A 22,795-nucleotide genomic window follows, 5' to 3' on the forward strand; every position below is an offset into this window, starting at 1 on the left:
GCAAATATTTGCTCTGTAAACAACATGACAATGTACATAACAGGTTTTAAAATACTTTTACCTTAAAAGTGCACACATAATACATTAATACATGGTATCATTCGAATGTTTATACAGGCGTGATGTTTGTTGTTTGGTCCTTTTTTTGGTGAGGTCTGCGGTTAGGGAGCGATTGGTGATTATATTTAGGCATAATAGGTGATGTAAAAAGTAGCAGTACTATTTGGCAGTGTGAGCTATATCCTTTCCATTATAGTATATTGTTCTAAGTGATAATTATTTCCAGTATTCGTCAGATACTGTGTTTTAAGCGCGATGTAATTGTTTTATATTTTTAGACAAAGATAGTAATATTTCTGGACATAATGCAAAATGAAACAAAGGTTTGAGGCAGATTAGAACACGAACGGAATAATTTCGAAAAAAAGAACCCGTTCTTATCGGTGCAAGAAATAGGCTCCGAAAAACGAGTTGGTGCCGTTCATGGAAAAATTCTGTTGTTGCACTTCCGGAAACGCGGGCTGTACGCCTATTTTGTCTCCTTTGCGCAGCTTGCATATCCTGCCGCTGAATCCCGAGTCAGTGGTTCGAAGCAGATAAGCGCTGCCTCTGGCCGAGCCCCTATAAATCAATGAAAATCGGCTCTGATTATTATAGAACCCAAAACAATATAGTCCGCCAGCAAAAAAACAACATAACAAAATGAAACACTAAATACTTTTAGAAAGACGTCAAAATATTTTTTTAGAAATTTAGAAAGACATTAAAATATTATCGAAGGGCGGAAATTGTGTTTTATTTTAAAGAATATCTTTTAAACATAGTGTAGGACAAGGGGGGCATTTTTACAGGGTGTGGAGAAACCAAAAACATAGTAATAAAATACCCTTAAATTAAAAAAAATAGCTTTAAACCGTTTTTTGGGAAAAACGCCACAGGCCGCATTAAATTATTTCGCGAAGCGACCCTGGTCCGCCTGGATTTGCCAAGTTCGTGTCTGGAAATGCCATGAGTCCTAAAAATCGACTTACATTTTTTGTGTGTTGGCGTACCACATCAAAACTTCGTTTCGCCTTGCCTGTGAAATCTTTACCAACTGATGTCCGGTTGTGAACAGTCCATGGGTATGATATGTCACCTGGTAAGCATAAATAAAGTTAACTCATTTTAAGTGTTATTTGGCAGAGCTTTTATATAAAGACCAGTTAAAAAAGGAGAAATTGTATTCAAACATACTGTATATCTTTTTCTATAGATATATTGGACCAAATAGACTCGTTGTACTACGATTTTGGGTTGTATTTCATCTAGAATTCCTTGTTTTATTTTAAAACATTTTATCAAGGCTTTGCACACTAACCTGCGCGTAAACGTAATAGTAGCCGGAATGTCGAATGGCGATAAATGTGCCGGAATCTTCCGTATCAACGCGGATACGCAACCTGGTGACACCTCCCTGTTCTTGCCATTGGAAATAGTCACCTTCACCAAGAAAAAAACAGTTTTGACTTCGCAATCCCTTATTTGTCATTATTTCGTGCATTTTGTACCACTAATTTTGGACTAGTGCAAAGACTTATATATTGTCAGAAAAAAACGTATTAACTACATCTCTTTTGAAACCTGCTACAAAAATGGTTTTAAGTTAGATTTGATCAAATGACTTCATATTTGTTTAATACGACTTTAAAACATAACTTGTTTATAGCACTGTACCACCTGTACATACTTATATTCGAATCAAATATATCTATTAAAATGCAATTTCGCCACTTAGACACATAACTGAACAATGCCACTGTATAACCTCGAAAAACTGCGGTTTTAGCGTTTTATATTAAATATAACCAATAGATTTGTAAGGTAACATATGCTGCGGTTTTGTCTGTGGTTCAATCCGCTTATTTGGCTGCTACGGTTGTCTATTGTGCTGTGCCTAATAGTTACAACCGAAAGGCTAAAATTTACAAATAACGCTTACCCATAAATGGCGATTGTGCGAAATGTGGTTCCTCGTTAAAAAACTTCCCCACCAAGTGGACTCCAATAAAAGCTTCTAAAAACGAATTACCGCAGTAAAGCATTAAGGTGTAGTTGGATATATATTTATAAAGATTCATTTCTTATACAAGGTAATTAAAAATATACAGAGGACGAAAATTTTTTTTATTCTTTTAAAAATCTTCAAATGTGTTTACATTGACATTATTTTTCTTTCGGTGTAAATCTTTTTTAATATCAATCAGATCTTTTTTAAATAAAACCCAAATCCACTAATGTAGCACATACCTTTAGCGGAAAGTGATCTGGGCAAACGCTCGAGGTTCTTTCTAGTCTAAATTAGAACAGAAATTTGTAATTTTGTGCAAGAATACTAAACTATGCTAAATATATGTTGGTTTAAAAACATATTTTTTCGTTTTACTTATCCGACTTTAGCGATAACTAATGTTTAAATGCTCTTCCAGGTTATAAATAAAATGTTGAATTTGGCTCATCCAATTTTGCCAAGTAAAAATTATTATAGAAATTAACTTTTAAACACAAAAGTCGAGAAAAATAATGCTGCACCTCCTGGCTAGCTGTGTTGACTTTTTCTTCCAGCATTTTGCATTTGTTTTCGAGCGAAAGGAAGACTTTTCGGTTGTTTAGTAATTCCACCTTTAGCACCGCCAACTTTGCAAAGCATAAAATGCGTGTTGTTTTAGCATGACTCAGCATTATATTGTTTTAGGCTGTTTTTGGCTCATCAATAGGGTTAGACAATATTGATACTGCTATGAAAACACGAGTAAGAAAAACTGAAAAAGGTGTTTTTTTACAAATTCCGTGCAATATCCATCAAGATAAAACGCTTTATAGTGGTTCTTGTAACACGAATCATCGCAAAAATATTAAACACATTTAGGAATACCTAACTTAATTTGTTTAGTTTGAACAAAAATGTGTTTACCTCTTCCGACTGGGATCGTAACTGCCAACCATACACAGATCCGACTAGCACAACACATGCCGCCAACACCATAGGAAAGAGTTGGAGCCGCGCGGCACTGGGTGACGTCGATTTGACGTCATTACCAACGCTGACCGATTCAGGCTTGCTCGATAAAGTCGTTACAGTCATGTTTCAATTTTTGCTTCGCACGGACACGGCACAGAAACTTAAAAACTACAAACTATAGCTCTCAAAATTGCAACTATAGCAAATTGGCGTTTGAATTGCCTAGTAAGATCATAATAAAGCTTTGGATAAATAGTAATTCAAGCATATACTTTGGATGAATTTTACTTTCGCAACTGTTGTGGCGCAATAGGTTATAATACATTCATCTACGAAACCAGCTATGTAAATGCAAGTTATATCCCTTCACAAAACGTTTACTACTTTAACATGTGGTAGAGAATGTTGCAATATTAATTGCCGTTATAAGAAAACTACACCTTGTACTACTTTATTGTTTTACTAACTTCCTGCAACGCGAGGTTTTGTTATCACCTGCCAATATTTGAACACATCTGCGGTATGTTTTCAGACACTCTGTGAGTCAGACCTCACTAAGCGTGCGATTAATGCTCGGTCCATCTCATATTGCGTAAGTTTTGCACGCATCACTGCGACAACAACAGCCCCGCAGGAGGCGAAACTTGTGAGGTGCAAAGACGCGTATAGCTAGTAATCGAAAAAGATCAAATAACAAGCCATGCGCAGCGAGCACCAGTCGCGGATCAAAATAGCGTGCGGAACTTGTATAAAAGTTTCAAATCGTCGCTAACATTTCAAGCTGCAGTCACCCAGAAACAACAAACGTTTGTCGCCGATACCCGATTGCTATATTGGTTGCCGATTTTCAACAGCACGATTTGGTAAAGCCAAAATTAGGGGTTTAAAAGTGGCAGCATAGTTAGGTAGGCTGAAATTACTGTCCTCAATCGTTCGACTCAAACTTCATTAGTCGATTTTGTTTACAACTCACCTTACTCTTTACCTAGCTTTTTTACATAGGCTACCTTATTAGATGGCACACATTAGCAACTCGAAAATTAACACCTATTTTGGTACGTCTAAAACGGTTATGAAAGCTAGCCAACCGTACCTCAACAAGATACATATTTGTGTGGCAGGGAAATGTGCTACGAGGTAATGTATCAACTGTCCACAGAAAACCTCAGACCAGAAAGGGTAAATGGCGAGCAGTGATTCAACTTGGAGGTGCTTAAAAGCATTTCTGATTTCACTTTATTTAATGTTTTTTTTCAAATAGGTTATTATTTAAATAAAAAAAATTATTTGTGAAGTATCTTCCGATACGCTCTCATCTAAAGACTACTTAGTTTGTAAGTCAGTCTTAAGGAGATTTAACTTTAAAACGTTCGACGCAAGCCGTAGCATCGTGTATAGAGAAGTTTGTTTTTATTATGTTCATCCACACACAATAAATACAACAAATCTAAAATTTAAACATTATCCCAGTTTTAAAAAAGGCAAACTGAAATACGAGCTTATGTATAAAATACGAGTCTGTATGATTGTTTTCTATTTTAATCCTAGGTACAATATGTTTAATGCGTTTTACTGTCTACAAACGAAAAAATTGTCACGACTAAACGAATTAAAAAAAAATCAGCGAGGTAACTTGTAATACCAAGTATTTTTTTGCACCGCATAAATGTGCGTTTTTTCTCGCCATGCAAGATCCGACGAAATGGTACATCACGCCCGTCTTTGTGCTGTATCGTTGGTCAGGCATCATGACCGATTTCAAAACCAACGTTGCGTTTAAATCAGACAAACACACTAATACAACAAACATTCAACAATGCGATTTTTATCTTTGCTACTTTTGGTGCTTTCGCAACTTTTAAACGCATTTTAGGCTTTTCGGTGATCTAAACTTTAGATCAGATTCTAAAGGAATTAAATCGATTAAACTATTTCAACCGATTGTCGATTGTTTTTGAGTGAGCGATATTTCAGGTTATTTCTCGAGTCTTTAGCCTCGACCACATCCTCCGCACATCGCACACAGTTCTGACAGAGTCCGCATTTTACGGCACACACAATTAGAGAAACGATAAACGCTGCTGCCAAGATCACAATGATAAGAGGCAGTATCCGGCTGCTGTGAGTGTGGCAAGTCGCTATTTCGTGGTAGTAGTAGTCGACGCCGTGATGTACAGGCGATTCGGTGCCATCGTCGTAACCGTTGACGCCTGATTGGTTAACAGCATTTTCCGCACCTACCGGGAAATCGAAGTCGACATCTTCGAGTGTAAACGCCGATGCTGCGGAAGGGAAATTTTGAGACCGTTGTGACGTGAGTTTCAGTTTGTGGCATCAAATAATTTAAAATACTCGAAATCGTGGAAACGACGAAAATTTTATGAAAGTTCCATGCTACCAGGTTGGGATTGACTACCACGTTGGGATTGACAATTTAGGTTGGTCGATCGTTTGTTTGGTATCAATTATATACTTTCTTCAAAATATAAGTTAATGCGTCACATAAGCCTCGGGAAGATGTATTACTTTAAAGAAAAGTAAATGTTTATTTCACTTTATAACGCCCCACAAACGGCCTATACAACTTATATATACTTACTCGCGTCACTTGTAGAAGTTGCACTGCCGAAGAACACACACACCAAGCTAACAAGAAACATAGTTGGCAAGACGCAACGAGTCATTTTAATCATTATCTAAATAGGAAAAGTATTATTCAGCGAACAACTTTTCTCTGAAGGACTTTGTTTTAGCGGTAGTCTTATGTAAACAAAAATTTTCACGTTATTGAAGCTTAGGGATTTTCAAATACCTAAGAGCAGATTAAAGTTTGCTTGAAACGACTGACATAAATTAAACCTAAACATACAGCTCAAGTTCATCTGATTTAATGTACGTGACGCCTCATTTCCCACAAAAAACGCAACCTGTATTTGTAGTTGTATGTAAATGAATTTGACAAGCCTTGTTTTGCCTCGAGGTATAGCAGAGACTATGCGAGAGAATCTTAATTAGCTAACTTTATTTACCGGCAAAATAAGTACAAAACATTCTACTTCAACCTAATCACAAAATCTTAACTGATCTGTTGCAGAAATCAATACAACGAAGTAAGCAAATTGGTAGACAACGGATCCATAGGGTGGCCAAGTAAAGTTTTCTAAATGAACTACCTGTCACGCTTTAAAAAAGTTACTTTCAGTTATTTTTTTCGTTTAAGCTGACGACAGCGTAGCTAAATAAATCGTAAAGCAAAACACATTAGCAACAAGGTGTCCCAATTTTGTGTTAATACAAGCATGTTTTAAGCAAAATATGGCCACTTACAGTCAAACAGTGTCTGTTATAACAGCACGGTTTTAAAATCTAACCTGTAAACCTATAGTGACAACCCCTAGCTCGATAACAAGTTTCACAGATGTGAAATACATCAGGGAATTACCTCGTCCAGCTTACAATAGGTAAGTGTTGTCTTTAAATTATACCTAAAGCCACTTCGTTGTTGGAAACCCCGGCATTCTTTTATTTTCGATTTTACTTGACTTAAGTCTGTGTTTAATTACAAACAAAACATCATTTCAAACGTTTTGAAAACTGACACCTCGGTTTAGCTTGCATACATCTTATGCTGCATACCATATAATTGGTTGATTTTCTCATAACACAATAAAAAATCCCTTTGGGCAATAACTTAGAAAAGTTCTCGCAATAAAACTAGTATTTTATAGGTTATAATATAGTATTATATTAAATTTACTTGTAATTGTTTTCTCCTTGGCTCACAACACGAATGTCATATGGCCACCTTATTACAAGTAATACAAGCTAAATAAAAAGTTACAAAAGTTTCAAGAGCTCATATCAACGTTTGTATCGATTCGCCTGTAATTTGAAATTTAGTACGATGGAATGAAATATCTTACGACCCGTAGGCGCTATTTTACAATTCCTATCGGCCGTTGCCTAAAGTTGTATGCAAATATATGATACCGAATGTCTTTCGGTATGAAACCTTAATATTACGTGATTCCTGTCAGATGGCTAGCGATTTGCCTTTTGGCTTATATCTCACTGATCTAGATTGCTATCTCTCTTTTCGTGTTTTATATGAGAAATCCCAGAAGAATTTTTTGTATTTGAAATATCCGGGGTCTTTTTATGACTGTTTTTCCTAATGCTACAGTCATAATGTTTAGTTTATACTAAAATGAAAGTGCAAATATGAGCTCGGTTTAGTATAATTGGTCGACAGGATTATCCGATTCGCAATTTCTATTTGCACCACGCAGACATCTGGCCGGCAAATGTTGCTAAAATACCCACCAGGAACTTTATATGTTGTAGAAGTCCAAATTAATAGGTTACATAAAAAGCCTAGATGTAAAGAGGTTAAAAATTTTACAAAATATTAAACTATTTTAAATTGACAAACATTTAACCGGGCGACAAAGGCGCGGCCCAGGCGACTTTGAACCAGTGACGGTTGCGGCCTCCAGCATAATTATTTACAGACTGGAGTTAAATTTTAATAAAATTTTGCAGTATTTTTTCATCGATTGTGAGAAATTTACCTATAGTAGCCTATACGCAACTACCAGTAATATTTCAGCAAATATTTGCCTTTAAAGTTTTTACTAATTCTTTGCGGTTTTAAAATAGAACATGAAATTTTTCGCGTTTATACCGGTACCTCAAGTTTAAGTTTTTTTATTACACTATCTTTGTAAACATCAGGGCGAACTTACTTTTGTAAACATCAGGGCGAACTTACTTTTCCAAAGCAAGCTGATTAGTTGCTCATTCACGTTATCACGTTACACTTTGAGTTGAATTGTCCATTGTGACGTCACAGTATTGCATTGTGCTAATGAGAGTTACGTTTTTACAGCTTGCTGCGCTGTCACTGCGAGCTGTACGGTCATGGTTTTAAAATTTAAAACTGTTCGTGATTGCTTCACACAAAAAAGTGATTCGTTAGAGGTTAACATAGCCGAGCTGATAGCAAAGAAGCAAGTGCACCCCTCCAATTGATACCATTAAAAACAAATGTTATTTTGTGTATATTTTTAAGGGACCGTGAGCAATTTAAAAAGTTGCTGAGGGACCGCTGCGTAATTTTTCTAAAAAAGTTTGAGAACCACTGTGTTAGACGAAACTGTTCATTTACTAGCTTGTGTGACGGCGTTAATGCTCCAGACCCAATCGACGATAATAATGAGAGCTATTAGAGAAGGGGTCGGCAACCTACCGCCGGATCTGGCCCGCAAATGTAATTCATCCGTCCCGCCGGCTATTTGACAAACTAGAGACGAGTCAATTTTATTTTTTGACTATTTTAACTATTCGTAAGTGCATAAAAGAGTCGCGCTTCGCGCGAATGATCTTTGTGTATTCGGTTGGTTTATGCTTTGATGCTGTGTTTTAAACTACACAACACAGCGCTTCTTTACCGTTGCGACGTGGAAGGTTAACACTTGCGTTGCGAACAAACGGAAAACGGATTCAAAAATATCAACATTTTAGTATTTTTGGCGATGTAATAAAAAACTTATAAGAAATTTATAAAAAATACCGGTATCCCTAAAAAACAAAATCAAGCTCGCTTCGCTATAGGTAAAGTTATCGCGTTTCTTCGAGTAGGTTTATTACACGTTTCTTCGAGTAGGTTTATTATACTCTTAATTAGTAGTATGGATGACGAGAAGTGGACTCAAAAAAACAATTTACTGCCTCCTTGAATGTAATCAAACACGTCTTTAAGTGCAAAAAAATCGAGGCCCGCCTGATGAACAGTTGTTCTAACATTTTAATACCACGCTTCTTCGTTAACTTTGTGTGCGGCCCGCGACTAGAAAAAAGGTTGCCAAAACCTGTGTTAGAGCTTCAATACACATGGATGCAAACCACAAAGTCCGCCACAGTCTCTTATATTTCAGCTTTTTTAATCTTGTTTTTTTTTTCAATTCTTCGGATTTTTAGACATGAAACCTTGGGATAAATTGAAAATCAGAGTGGCAGCCCTGATTCTACTTCCAGTGCCTTGATTTCCAGCGAACGATCCTATCATCTTTTTGTATCGTTTTTTCATTCCTCTCAAAAATTGAATGACCAAAAAGTTCGAGTTTAGGTAAAAAATTAAGAAAAACTTAGATGAAAACAAACAATTCGAAGCTGTTTTTACACGAGCTAGGGACTTGCCTTGGGGTCAAACTAAAACGTCATTTTCGTCACGTGCAGCACGTGAGCACTGCGGCCCTCGTTAATATTTGATTACGCCATCGTTACGCTCAGACAGTCGCCAGGGAAAATCGCGGCGCTGCTTTAGCGCAGTTGTATTGTTAAAAACGTCTGCCGTTTCGTCTGTGGGCACCTGCACCAAACCTACAAATTTCTACTTTTTTATTTTTGTGATTTCTAATATTGCTGAATATAGACTTATAAGTTTAGTAAAATTTTATTTACGTTTAAAGTTAGATATGCGCATTTGGCTGTTTATATTGTAGGAGACAAATTACAGACCAATAGTTGAGGTCTTAGGGTGGGGCAAACAAACTGCTCAAATGTTTGTTATTAACGACGATTCATTTATTTCAAACAATAGCCAACAACACTAAATTTAATAGGATAAAAGTAAAATATATTTTTAGTACAATTTATCCTTTCTCACAAAACTGCCGAAAACGTTTTTTCTAGCATTTAATGCTTTTCTAGCAAAGTTTGTTTACATCAAAAATAAACAAAACTAAATGCGCATGTGGCTGTTTATATTGTATGAGACAAATTTGTATACAAACTGCTCAAAGAAAGTATAAATTTTGATCAATATGTTAACAGTATTGTTGTAGCTTAACCATATTTTTTAGTATGACGTTACATAAGTGCAATAGACAAACAGAAGAGCATGGTTTACACATAAAATGCTTTGCATTGCACGGAAATGGATGACTGTTTTTGACAAAGTTTCAAGTTGACCAAACAAAATTGATGTTAGTCATATTTTGTAAATTTATTTTGTTACTTGCAGGGCATTGGTATATTTAAATTATATATACATTAAAATCTTGCTTGACAAAATGCAACAAGGAGTTGCACCACCCCCAACATCATGTCACTCAAAAGTTGAACTGCGAATTTCATGTACTAATCTTCTTGACAAAGATCTGTTATCCAAATCTGATCCAATCTGTGTACTATTTATGTTTGAAAATGGAAGATGGTATGAGGTAATCATATATGTTAAGTTTAAAAGTACCTTCTGGAAGAGTTGACTTTAACTTATATCTTATTTTGACTTTACTTTATATCTTAAATTGTTCGTATTTATTTTGCAGCAAGGCAGGACAGAAATGGTTCTCAACAATCTAAATCCTAATTTTGCCAAAACTTTTACTGTGGATTATTACTTTGAGGAAGTACAAAAGTTGAAATTCGGATTATATGACATTGACAATGCAGCACAACAGCTACAGGCTCATGACTTTCTTGGAGAATTGGAATGCACACTTGGACATGTAAATATGAAAGTTTATTCATTTTGTTGAATATGGTATAATAATTAAAACCTGAATATCGTAAATTAATTAAAATTGAAAGGATGTTTTGAGTTAACTAACTTTTAGAGTAAAACTTGAAAAACAAAATAAGAAAATATGTATATTTTTTTACTTCAAATTAATCTGAAGCATACTTGTATATATTGAGATTGAAAATGCAAAACATGTAGAATTACTTAAAATGTAATTTGTTATTTAAAACCCATAACCAAAAGCTGTAAAAAAATAAGTTTTATTTCTGGGACTAGTTATATCCTTTGTAGATTGTATCTCATGGAGTTTTAAGTGAACCTCTAGTCATGCCAGATAAAAGACCAGCTGGTAAAGGAAGAATAAAGGTAACTATAAATCGTCTCTAATAACAAAAACTGTTGTAAGTCCCTTTTTCATGGTTGTGAGAACAACAGATTTTAATGTTATTTTAAAAAAGTTTTCGTTTGAAGAAGATACAACACTTTCCAGCTGCTCACTATAACTACTTTTTTTAATCGGTGCAGTTTGAACTTCTGAAATACTTAACACAAACAGAATACCATGTGATAATGCACACCGCTTCTCCTCTTTTCAACAGATTCACACTTTGTTACGCTGCTAAGCCTGTCTTAAGTTGTTAATTTGGAAATTTCATAAAATGGCGTAAAGTTATATAATGGACACATACAACACTTTCAAGAAACATTTAAAGAAACAATTTCATTTATTACATTTTAAAAATTCCTATTTTAAGAACTGAAGAACCTAGAGAATAGAGATACAACACTATTCACAAAAAACATGGAAAATATTATTTGTCCCAAAATCAAAAACAAACAGCGATTTTGGCATTGTTGAACTTATGACAGTGTTTGTTATTAACGACGATTTATATATTTCAAACAGTAGCCAACAACACTAAATTTAATAGGATAAAAGTAAAATATATTTTTAGTACAATTTATCCTTTAACAAAACTGCCGAAAACGTTTTTTCTAGCATTTGATGCTTTTCTAGTAAACAAAGTTTGTTTATATCAAAAATAAACAAAACTAAAGCTTTGGCGAAAAGTGTGAACTTGATAACAATAACTTTCAAATTGATCAAATTTTTAAATGCTGCTCTAGATATCTGCTGAAGAATTAGGAGGAAGTAATGAAGTCGCAATTTGCTCTTTTCGAGGAACAGGTTTGGACAAAAAGGTATTTTATTTGATAAAAATAAACTGATTTTTGTTATAACACTTGGACAGCTTTAAAATGAAGATAATACGTCATTCATTATAAAACTGTTTTTTTATAACAAATATTTGCCGGACAAAAATTTTATATATAAATCAAAAACAGCTCCTCTGGTAATTTTAATTCTAAACCAACGTTTCGGCAACCTATGCAAGCTGCCTTCGTCAGGGTGAATGACACTGAACGCTTGTACAATAAATGGAAAGCACAAAAAAAAACTAAATTTTTTTTATATAATTGATGCATGGCAGCAACAGTATATTTATTTATATATATGTTTTTGGAATAGAAAAAAATAGATTTTGTTGTGATGTATGTAATTGTGATGTGGTGAGATTTGCAAAGTATATTTTTGAAATACAACAGTAATTTATTATTTTTTGTTAGGACTGGTTTGGAAAGTCTGATCCATACTTAGAGATTCATCGAGAAGGGATAGATGGCAAATGGATGATGGTTCACCGTACAGAAGTCATTAAAAACACTTTAAATCCTACATGGAAACCTTTTAAAATTTCGACTAAAACTTTATGCGGTGGAAATCATGACACTTTACTGTTGGTAATTTCATTTCGATTAAGTTTTATATATTTATATCAACTCTTACTAGATTTATGTATAATACATGTAATTTTGTTTTGGATAAACAAAAAATTTGATATATGTCAAAAATGTTTCATTGTTTAAAATAAACTCTTGTGTCATTGTATTAGATTTAAATGATTCCTCCGCTGAAAAATATTGTTTATTATTTATCTAACAAATTATGTTGTCTTCAGATCAAGTGCTATGATTGGGATAATGATGGTTCATCTGACTTTATTGGAGAATTTCAAACAACATATCGGTCCTTTTTGGAGGCTGAGAGTTCTGCTGTAGGTTCAGAAGTCTTGTTAAAGTTGAACTTATTTTCCACGTATTTCATTTGAAGTTTAGGATCAATCCAACAGTTGCCAAAGACTCCCTTGTTGTTGTTTTAACTAGTTTGACATTTTCTAGGTCAAATGGGATTGTATTAATCCAGAAAAAAAGAAGAAAAAGGGCAGTAAATACAAAAATTCTGGTCTCATTCATTTAGCATCTTGCAAGGTGTGTTTTGCTGATTTATTTTATTTTGTCAAAGTAATTGAACTTTTTCAATGTTTTTTGCACTTTGGATGATACATTATTTCTAAACAGTTTTGCTAAGAATATTTTCAAGAGGGATCAGTAAAAATATTTTGTGGACATTTTTGGACACGATGCCATGGATCAGTGTTTCTTAAACTGGTTAATGGTTCACCCCAGGGTGAATGAAATTTTTGCAGGGGTGAACCAACTAAAAGGGGTGAATAAGGGTGAGCGAACGTTCAAGAGCATCCTATAATCACTAATAAACAAATTTCTGAAGTAAATCGACTACAACTGTTGTTTTTTGGGTTTTTCTTTTTGCTTATTGTAATAGTTAAGTTGGTTTGCACTGAGTATATAAGTTAGGCCTACCATATGTCCTCTTTTTTCAAGAAAACTGAATGGTCCCCCGAGGTCGCTCAAAAATGTTTAAATGTCCTCTTTTTCGCATTTTGAATTAGTGGCTTATACTTTTAACAAAACGTTTAAGCTAGGGGGGCTCCAAGCAATTCGTAGGGGGGGGGTGAGCTCTAAGTTAATATTTACTTCTTTTGTAATGATTTTAATAGTTCCGTTTTGATTGTACAACGCTCAGCGCTGTACAAACTCTGTTTTACCAACTTTAACATTACAATAGCCCCCCAAAAATTGCGAATCTTCTGTTATCTAATTTTGTTTTCTTTGTTGAGCACAAAGTCTCTTTGAGTGCCATTGTATGTTTTCATTTCATCGACCGATTTTTAATTATATTTTTTCTAACTTATAGATAAACGATAAAAGTCACCCACCGTTTGAACTATTTTTTATCCATGTTTTATATAATTGGATAACAGGATAGCAACAGGGGAATGAAATGTTTTACGAAAAGCTGATTTAACAGTTTAGCGCCTATTCAACCAATTAAATCAAATTTTTGTTCGCGCTTCGTGCGACCGACAACAGATTTCACTATTTTCATGTTGTCTCAGTGATATTTCATTGAAAATGCCGAATTACTTTTCAAAAAAAGAGTGTGTGGATAAAAAGGTCTGGATATGGCATGTATTTCTCAAACGTATCAATTCTATTTTCGTTTTACTTGCAGGCAAAAAAATGTCCTCTTTTTGGGTGCTAAAAATATGATAGCCCTAGTATAAGTACAAAAATTCGGTGACTTTGTTTGGTGCTTTTGTTGCTTTATATTTCTGGACTCGAAAAAACGTAGATTTGCAATGGTAAAACTTAGCTTGAGTTGATCCTAACAAAAATCGAAACAATCTTTATCATTTTGTGCTGTTATATATAGACGAGATAGTTTTATCATATCATGAGACAAGGGTGAATGAAATCTGGAGATAGATGCTAGGGGTGAACAAAACTAAAAAAGTTTAAGAAGCACTGCCATAGATCCCCAAACTATGTTTTTTATGTTTTATGCATTTTCTTTTCAAATTATGGTATATTTAGTCAAATTATTGTCTAAATAGCGCCCTGGAATTTTTTAAATTAGGGGCATGTTTAAAGGTATATATAAATAATATAACATCAGAATTTCTTATGTAGTTACATTTAAAACATACTGGTCTTACCACATGAAAGTTTTGTGTCTTTTGTATTTCAGATCGAAATTGAATACACGTTTTTAGATTTCATCCTTGGGGGGTGTCAAATTAATTTTACAGTAAGTATTAATTTTGTGTTGGGTTTTTAAAGTTACAGCTCTGTGTCATCACTAATTACTGTTTTTGTGCAAGTTTTAATCAAAAGAACGTTAATCAAATTAATATTTGTGTTAGGGGTGAATAGATTGCTTTGGAACACAACTGAACTTGACAATACTCAATAACAATTTTTTTTTAAATACACCCTTTGAAAAACTTAAGGCTTACACCAGTAGAGTCACAATGTTGTTTTATCTGTTTAAACCTTTTAATGTATTGCTTCGCAGCTAGGGATGTTCAAAGTAATCTAAAATAACGAATCCACAATGGCGAATCCTAGTATATTTTTATTAAATTATTTAACCTCGATTTTGTTTTGGGAAGGGAATAATCTTGATCTACCCTACAGAACCCACAATCACAGCAATAAATCGCCCAAACAATTTGCTAACATGTGTACATTATGATAAAAAAATCTCGCATATGTTTAACATTCTTAACTACTGTCATTTGAAGCAGTTCTGTAAACTGTAATATGTCAACTGTCCAGGTTGTTGCCAAAACTTATATTTTTGCCAATAGTGAGTACAATGCAACACTGCACACAGAAATCTTTAGCAATTCGGTCCTGTTTTTTAAAGCATTGTTGGGTCTTGGTGCTTCTTTTTTGACTAACATGATCTGTTATACAGTCAAGTGATGTAGTGCAAAGAATATAAAGTAACTATTGACCTAACGAATACTTGTGCATAACTTCATAACCTCGTTGAATATTGGCCTAAGGTTGACCTTAAGTTACCCTATAGCGCAGTTTGTGGACGGCCAACATTTTTACAATGTAATGTTACTTTTGCAACTCCGCATTTAGGGAAACTGCGAACTCCGCACCTGAGATTACACGTTAGTCGCTCGCCGAATAACGCTTGATTGACACTTAATTTATTAGATGAACGTTATCGCTAGACGCGAAATAATTGGTCGCCCGAAAAAACGCTGACACTGCACTACCCCCCTACCTGGTCACATTTAAAGCAAGCACTACAAATTGGTCACCGCAGGGACAAGCCAACTTACCACACGCGTTTGTACAATTAGGCGCAACAATCTGCGGTAAAACATTAAATTATATAGGTTCCAATTGCCGAAATAAACGGCAGAATTGGATTCGAAATCCAGATGGGATTCAAGGATTTGATATTCTACTTTGAACATCCCTATTCACAGCATAACGTTTGCCTCTATTTTAATAATTTTTGGTTATTATATTGCACCTGATGTCAACAAATGACAATAGTCCTATGAAAGTGCTGGTTTCTGACGAAGATGTTCTGCGATATTTCTCGCTGACAATTAGTGTATAGATTTGACTGTTGCTGTTAAAGCGGCGATTGCCACACAACCTCTTAACACAAAATTACATCAGGGTTTTGTTTTGGTATAATTGTGACTTTCTGGGGTAAGGGCTTGCCAAACCTTTTCAGCCAGTTATATGCGGCTCTTACAGTCGCTTGTATAGTTTTTACGCTGTCCAGTGCCAATTCTGATGTGCTTAATTTGCCTATTTTAACAGCTTAATGCAAAAAGTTATTTTGCGACTTGCGTGAAACTCATTTAACTTTCCCATAATATGGGCGTAGCCAGGGGGGCCTGAGGGGCCATGCCCCCCCCCCCCAAAAAAAAATTCGGCTGGCTACGCCACTGTCCCATATGTCTACTCTAAATGGTGGAAATTTCTTGTCAGCATAAACACAACTTTGGGTAAATCTAGGATTCTAGGGCGCCTTGTTCTGGGGCCTTGATTCACTGGTGATAGGTGCAGCTTTCACCTGTAATGGGTGAAGTTTAGGAAGTCTGATAGATTGATTGCATTTTTTTGTAGAAGTTCTGCTTTAATTTCATAAATGTAGTTTATACGCAATTTGTTGGTATGCAGCGTCTATAATAGCTAAGCTAAGTCCTGTGTTTAAGTGAGGAAAAAAGGGAGATGTTCATTTTTGCCCATCTGTAAGATGTGGTCTTTTGAAACAAGTTACGAATTCAACTCGTGCTCTCTGACTTGGCCACCCCTGTCCTATTCCTAGGTCCTAGAAAATCAAATCCAAACCATGTGTAGCTGGCAGTTATTAAACTTTTTCGTGTAAAGCTAAGTGTTGACAGCACTTACTTTTGAAGGTTACCTGAATCCAGTGGTGGGATTCAGCCGGTTCTCACCGGTTCTATAGAACCGTCTCGCGCAATTTTATGAGATTAGCGAAGCGGTTAGCATTACTGGTTACTATCAATAGATTTTTGCATCTTACATTTGCTTTTTATACATTTGCTTTTTATACATTGCTTTTTGAGATCCAATTACCTCACGTTATGTTTTTTTTTTAATGTGAAATGGTCAAGGTCGCATGTAACAGCCATGCATTGTGTTAATTTTAAAATTGTAGTAATTTTTTTGTGATTGTTTGTATGAAAATTTAATTGTTGCGTCATAAGTACAAGTTATGAGACGACTGCTGCTTTTAAGTGTGTCAGCCGGTTCGCAGTTCGCAACATTCGCTTAAACCTGGGGTTGCATCCTGTCTTTGCAAGTACTTTAACTATCTCCCGGAAAATATGACTTTTTGTAACAGAACCGGCTAAAATATATGACTTTTGTGATAGAACCGGCTGACAAAAAAAAATTGAATCCCACCACTGCCTGAATCCATCCCGAATTATAATCTCACTGATTCCTTAAACTTGGTGCAACGTTTTTGTGAGTAAAATGACCAACGCTGTGCAACAGGTGGCGGTTGATTTCACCGGCTCGAATGGCGACCCACGAAGCCCCCAGTCACTCCACTACATGGATCCCAATCACCCTAACGAGTACCTACGCGCCCTTCGTTCTGTTGGCGAGGTGTGTCAGGACTATGACACCGACAAGCTCTTCCCTGCTTTGGGCTTTGGCGCAAAAGTGCCGCCAAATTACCAAGTGTCTTTCGAGTTCCCGCTCAACTTTAACCACCAGAACCCGTTTTGCACAGGTAAGTACAATTTTCTGTGGGCATGAGTGCTTGAAGTATAGTTGTATTCTATAATTGCCAAATTTTTGGCTTCGAATTGTAGGACCAACGTATGAGCTTTATAAACTGTTAAAATTATGGTCAAATTTAGCGTTCACATTGGACCAAAAATTCCCACTTTGAAGGAAACTATTGGTACCACTGTTACAGCAAAAGATTTTACACTTAAATGTTCTGATTTAAAATAAGCGGGTTTTGCTTTTGTTATTTTCCCATAAATTATATGAACAGTAACTATGTTCTTTTGATTTAGGCATATCTGGGATCGAAACGGCTTACCGAACCTGCTTGCCTCAAATCCAACTCTATGGTCCAACTAACTTTGCACCGATCATTAATCACGTGACGCGGTTCGCACAAGAGGAGGCACAGAAAGGAACGGCTTCGGTAATTTAATGTTATCCCACCCTTGAACACAAAGTTTCGTGGCTCATTGCATCATATTTTATATCGTGCAATTAACAAACGATTTTTGTCCCTGTTCCACAATTGATATGTTTGGGTTCAAGTTTCATATTTGTTATATTGTTTTAGTGATCCAATCCTAATTATACGGCTTATTGAAAAAAACATTGTATTTAAATATTATACCTTGTTCCTTTCAAAAGGGATACCAAAATCAGTTGGGGAAGCAAGCTTATCAGTGGAAGCTGGTTGACATAACACTGTTGTCTATTGCAACCTTTTTAAATTGAATTAAATTGTGAATGAGGCATATATTATATATATATATATATATATATATATAATAGCATATACACCCGTCTAAAATGTCGTTTGGTGTTTAATTGTACTAGTTTTCTGAAAGCAAACCATTTTAGAACTACTACATTCTGTTGATTTTGACCGACGGCGTAATATCTGACTTTCATCAAACAAAAGATGCGATTGTGGCCGCCTCACATCTTCCTATGTCCATTATTATCGTCGGTGTTGGTAAGTTCAACATTTGTACGGTCAGTATTGAGAAGGATTGTGTTGTTTATTGGTTAATGCTGTATTCCAGACAAAACTGCATGTACAATAATTTGTTCATAAGATAAGAAGAGTTGACCTGCCCCGGACCTTGATATTTAGTTGTAGCCTACAGAGCACTTAATTGATTTTGAATCAATTTAACAAATTGCGGCATGTAGAGGCTTCCTCTAACGAGTGCTAACCTTTAAAACCTATATTTTTGTTAATGGAAAGGGACTAAGCATGTTGAAGATCTCCAAGGGCCGTCAAAAGCCAGTAACCACTGTCATTTTTAACTCCTCGAATGTCGTTAAGGTGGCGCCGACTTTGCCGAGATGAACGTTCTGGATGGCGATGACGTCAGACTGACAGATCGAAGCGGGCGACCGTGCATGCGAGACATCGTACAATTCGTTCCCTTTCGAGACTTCAAAAACGTGAGTCGCTATAAGAAACGTACTACTCAACTGAATAATTCGTGTATCCAAACGATAAAACTATTTTACCATACGTTTAAATATTATCATAAGAATATGTTGTTTAAGAAACTTCATGTCGCTAAATTCATTAAATACTTTCCCATGTTATTTTTCGGAAGCATTTTGCTCTGTTTTAAAACCGCAACAGCCACCATGGCAAGTCTTTGTTGTCGCCTCCTAACCTTGTAAATGCAAAATGAGTGAAGTCTGAATCCAAAGCGTATTCCACACCTGATTAGTGTTCAGTTGTGGATGACTGAATACACCGCGCTGCCGGTACAATGCAGAACAGTGTTTGAGTTGCTCGAAATACAATCCTAGAGCAAAACATGCCCCTTTTGTGTTGTTAAATAAAATTCTGCCTTTATTTTCTAATTAAGGATTCATTTCTCCATCGGTTTAAACTTATGTTTTCTCATTGGGAATAACGGAATGATTCTTAGTATTCGCAGCTTTTTGCATAATATGCAGAATGCACGGAAATGTGTTAATGGCCCAGCGAACCTTTTCTCTGCAAAAGGTCGATATTTAATTTGACTTCTGTTTTATCCAAGATTTTTTGCAATTTTCCGTCTTTTGAAAAGGCTGTTGTTTAATACTAACTTTCTTCCACCAAAAGCTTAAAGGTGTGAGCAACAATAAGAAACCCACAGAAGGTGTCTCACCAATAAGAATCCCAAAACTATTGCCTAATAGTTATTTTAAACACCAAAACTGTAACGGAAGGGTTTGCAAGTCACAACATTGGCGCTAAACGCCTTCCTTATCGTAAAATGTTAAAACAAGAGACAAACCTCTGTTGTTACGACATAGGCGCCTCGTCACGTGCTCGCCAAAAACGTGCTGGCCGAACTTCCCGACCAAGTGGTGTCCTACTTTCGCTCGCGCCACTTGAAACCAATCAAGGACCCGAAACTGGCCCAACAAAGTCCCTTTGGTACTTCTGGCGCCCCTCCACCCTATGCTACGTAGTGTTTTTCATTGGGTTCTTGACGTTTAATCTGGATAAATTTGGGTAAGCTTGGATCGCTTTAACTAAGTTTGGGTTTTTTTACACAACAATGTAGTTTCGGCACAGTCCCAGGTTTCCATATCGAGTTCAAAAGTTGTTTGAGAAGAATATTCTGATACTGCCAAGGTTTTAAATATGAAACTACAAAAAACAATTTAATCAGAAGAATAATATTTGCATGTATTGTTTTAGTTGGGGCAGCATCAAAGTTTTGTTTCACAGATTTTATTTGATTGAGGTTTTGCAATGTTTTGATTAACAGTTTTCATACTTTCTAATAAACGCTTTTGATCCAAAAACACTAATCATGATTTTTTGTACACAGAATTTTGTACCTTTTATTTATACTTATCCAACTAAATTGCTATCTGTAAATTTCTAGTTTTGTTATTTATTTTGTGTGTACTGTGATTATTTTGGTTTTAAGTTATTATGTGTTCTTTAAAGAAAATATAATGGTGTATTACCAGAATTTTACAATGAAGACAAACTAGTTCCAGCACTGGACACCTAAGACAAAAACAGACACCTGAGACGAATTTCAAAAACATTTCTATTTGTTTATTTTCTTATTCAGGTTTACCCAGCGGAACTGGCCAAAAATGTGTTGGCGGAAGTCCCAGAACAAGTTACTTCCTATTTTAAAGCAAGAGGCATAGGCCCAATGAAACGGCCTCTTGCAACCCCCCAATTCGGCGTCACAGGAGGTCCTGATGCAGCTCCACTTGCACCGCCTTACACTGCGTCTTGAGTAAATGACAAACTGTATCCTAAGTTTCTTGTTTGCATTTTTAACTTGTATGTTTTTATTCCCCATCGTTTGCATTGCCTTTAAGATTTTGCCATCACAGTTTCTCGGGAATTTTAGAGTTTGACTATGCGTGTTTTTTATATCATCGGACGCTTTATTTGTTTCATTATGGTTTCATATCGCTGCCTTAAAGTTGTGTTCGCCGTTTATCTGCACTACAATGTGTTTTGTGCAAGCAAGAACCACGACTTCAGCTCTTACAAACAGTGACTTTTGTTATTTCCACTCGCCTGCTTTTCGTTAGGCAGTAAACTTTGTCCACCTCTTTTGTTATGTTTGTCATTTCTTCATTATGTTTCGCCCCAAAAAAGTTTTATCGCCGTTAGGTTTTTAAGTATTGAACATATTTGGATGTTTTTGAAGTTTCACGTACTAGTACATTTCACGTCGCATAATTAATGGTCCAAAGTTTGATCGCTTTTTCATAGCTGTGTAGTTGTGTACCCATTTTTACTATGGTGTTTCCGACCTGTATTATAATGCTTCTTTAAGCGCCATTGCAGCGGTTACGCAGTAAAGTGGTTCATTCCCTTTCAACCTATGGCCACAAAAATAACGTTTAGCGTGTATGATGCAAACAAAAAAGGGCAAACTGTGGTCTACCCACTGTTTGTGGCTTCAAGGTATCCACCCCGGCAGGTCGTAATGGCTTATTATTAACAAGTACGACAATAGTGTTGTATTAATGTTTAACAGTTGCGCACGTGACTTATTATACTTACTTCTTCGCAATAGATTGTATGATTCCATTACCAACATTCTTTATGTCACACCAAAGTAGCCTATCTTCGTTTTAGCGCGACTTTGTCACCGAGTTTGCAACCGCAGATAACCTTCATCTTAAACGTTTTTTCAACAATAAAAAAAATATTATGACATTGTGATGTGCACACACACAAATTCACGACTTCAATAATAATAAATACACAAATCCGTTGTGGTACGCAAAATCACAAATCTATTTTACGGGCAATTGAGGGAAGCGAGGCAATGGCTCAAACCGATGTTATATCTCGATTACTAAATGTTTTATTCCGTTTTGGAGAATCTTTAGCTTTTTTTGTGGTCGTTTCGTGGAAATGTTTAACACTTAAACACGCCGTTTACGCCATGTAACTTTAGTTTCGCCAACTTAATATATCTGAATACACCCAAAGTCACACAGGAAGTTTCGCCCAGGTAGCATATCTGAATACGTTTTATGCGCTTCACACGATATTTTTAAGTTTAACCGTAAACAAATGCAATTAAACAAAGAGTTGGCATGTTGTTTTTAAAATACCAAATGGAATAGTTTCAATTCACCACCGAAAAAACACACTGCAAATGTCCAAATCAGAGATACATATGACTATCTGAAGCAAAAACAAGGTTCGATCTTAATTTAATGCTATGAACCACACCTGCGTGGCAAAGGCGTAACTTTTACATGCAGGGGTAAAGCTTGCTCTGGCTGGTTTAATTATTAAATTCCTACAACGCACCAATTAAGAAGCTAGTACTCGAAATTCAAGTACTGAATTTGTTAATTATTAGGCTTTTTTGGTTTATTATTTAAAGTTGCCGTTATTTGTCGTGCAGCCAAGGTAACTCCCAGACCGTGTGGTAAAATAAACATTAGCTGAAGCCGGATCCGTGCAAGTTTATGCAATTGTCGACAAACCTACCGTCCACCATATATTTGTTTTCGATTGTGTTTATTAACGGTCATTTGTCCTTCTTGTTTTGATCTACGTTTGTTGTGTTCAAAGGTGGTGACTAGTCGACTGTTACTGCCAATTTAGAAACTGAATTGTACAGTCCAGGTTTAAAGATGGGGACAATTAGGTTGTTGGAACAGTGCGCAGACAGTGCCAAATGGCGTTTAACTATAAAACTGGCGAAATCTGCTTTTTATCAGCTAAACGCCAGTTTAAAGACTTGACTATTTTACAGGAAGATTTGTCTGTGATGTCACAGTTA

General features: G+C 35.7%; 3 protein-coding genes across 5 annotated transcripts; 1 reads left to right on the forward strand and 2 right to left on the reverse strand.

Annotated features, from left to right (window-relative positions):
- LOC146160766 (uncharacterized) lies at positions 1–3,218 on the reverse strand. The gene is made up of 7 exons (XM_083385015.1): positions 2,954–3,218; positions 2,572–2,676; positions 2,290–2,335; positions 1,982–2,056; positions 1,361–1,482; positions 1,032–1,138; positions 1–621 (listed from the first exon to the last, which is right to left on the reverse strand). Exons 1-7 carry the CDS (start codon positions 3,122–3,124, stop codon positions 438–440), a joined length of 810 nt encoding a protein of 269 aa, XP_083241141.1. The 5' UTR covers positions 3,125–3,218; the 3' UTR covers positions 1–437.
- A 1,693-nt stretch (positions 3,219–4,911) lies between these two features.
- Positions 4,912–5,709, reverse strand: LOC146160767 (uncharacterized). Its single transcript, XM_083385795.1, has 2 exons — positions 5,601–5,709; positions 4,912–5,283 (listed from the first exon to the last, which is right to left on the reverse strand). Exons 1-2 carry the CDS (start codon positions 5,692–5,694, stop codon positions 4,925–4,927), a joined length of 453 nt encoding a protein of 150 aa, XP_083241921.1. The 5' UTR covers positions 5,695–5,709; the 3' UTR covers positions 4,912–4,924.
- Positions 5,710–10,004: 4,295 nt separating this feature from the next.
- On the forward strand, positions 10,005–22,206 carry LOC146160768 (copine-3-like). Of its 3 annotated transcripts, XM_083384777.1 has the most exons (14): positions 10,005–10,224; positions 10,333–10,512; positions 10,818–10,892; positions 11,655–11,729; positions 12,156–12,329; positions 12,548–12,643; positions 12,768–12,857; positions 14,479–14,538; positions 17,295–17,535; positions 17,828–17,961; positions 18,396–18,510; positions 18,847–18,968; positions 19,824–20,025; positions 20,600–20,735. In XM_083384777.1, exons 1-13 carry the CDS (start codon positions 10,075–10,077, stop codon positions 19,980–19,982), a joined length of 1,671 nt encoding a protein of 556 aa, XP_083240903.1. In that variant the 5' UTR covers positions 10,005–10,074; the 3' UTR covers positions 19,983–20,025; positions 20,600–20,735. The 3 variants fall into 3 exon arrangements, with proteins under 3 accessions (XP_083240903.1, XP_083240902.1, XP_083240904.1); XM_083384776.1 differs by lacking the exon at positions 19,824–20,025 and having other exon boundaries at positions 10,006–10,224; positions 20,600–22,206; XM_083384778.1 differs by lacking the exon at positions 19,824–20,025 and having other exon boundaries at positions 10,087–10,217; positions 20,600–22,206.
- Positions 22,207–22,795: the final 589 nt, after the last annotated feature.

Source organism: Ascidiella aspersa, chromosome 3, assembly GCF_963924565.1.
Source record: "Ascidiella aspersa chromosome 3, kaAscAspe10.2, whole genome shotgun sequence".
In the NCBI taxonomy this organism is placed as follows: domain Eukaryota; kingdom Metazoa; phylum Chordata; class Ascidiacea; order Phlebobranchia; family Ascidiidae; genus Ascidiella; species Ascidiella aspersa.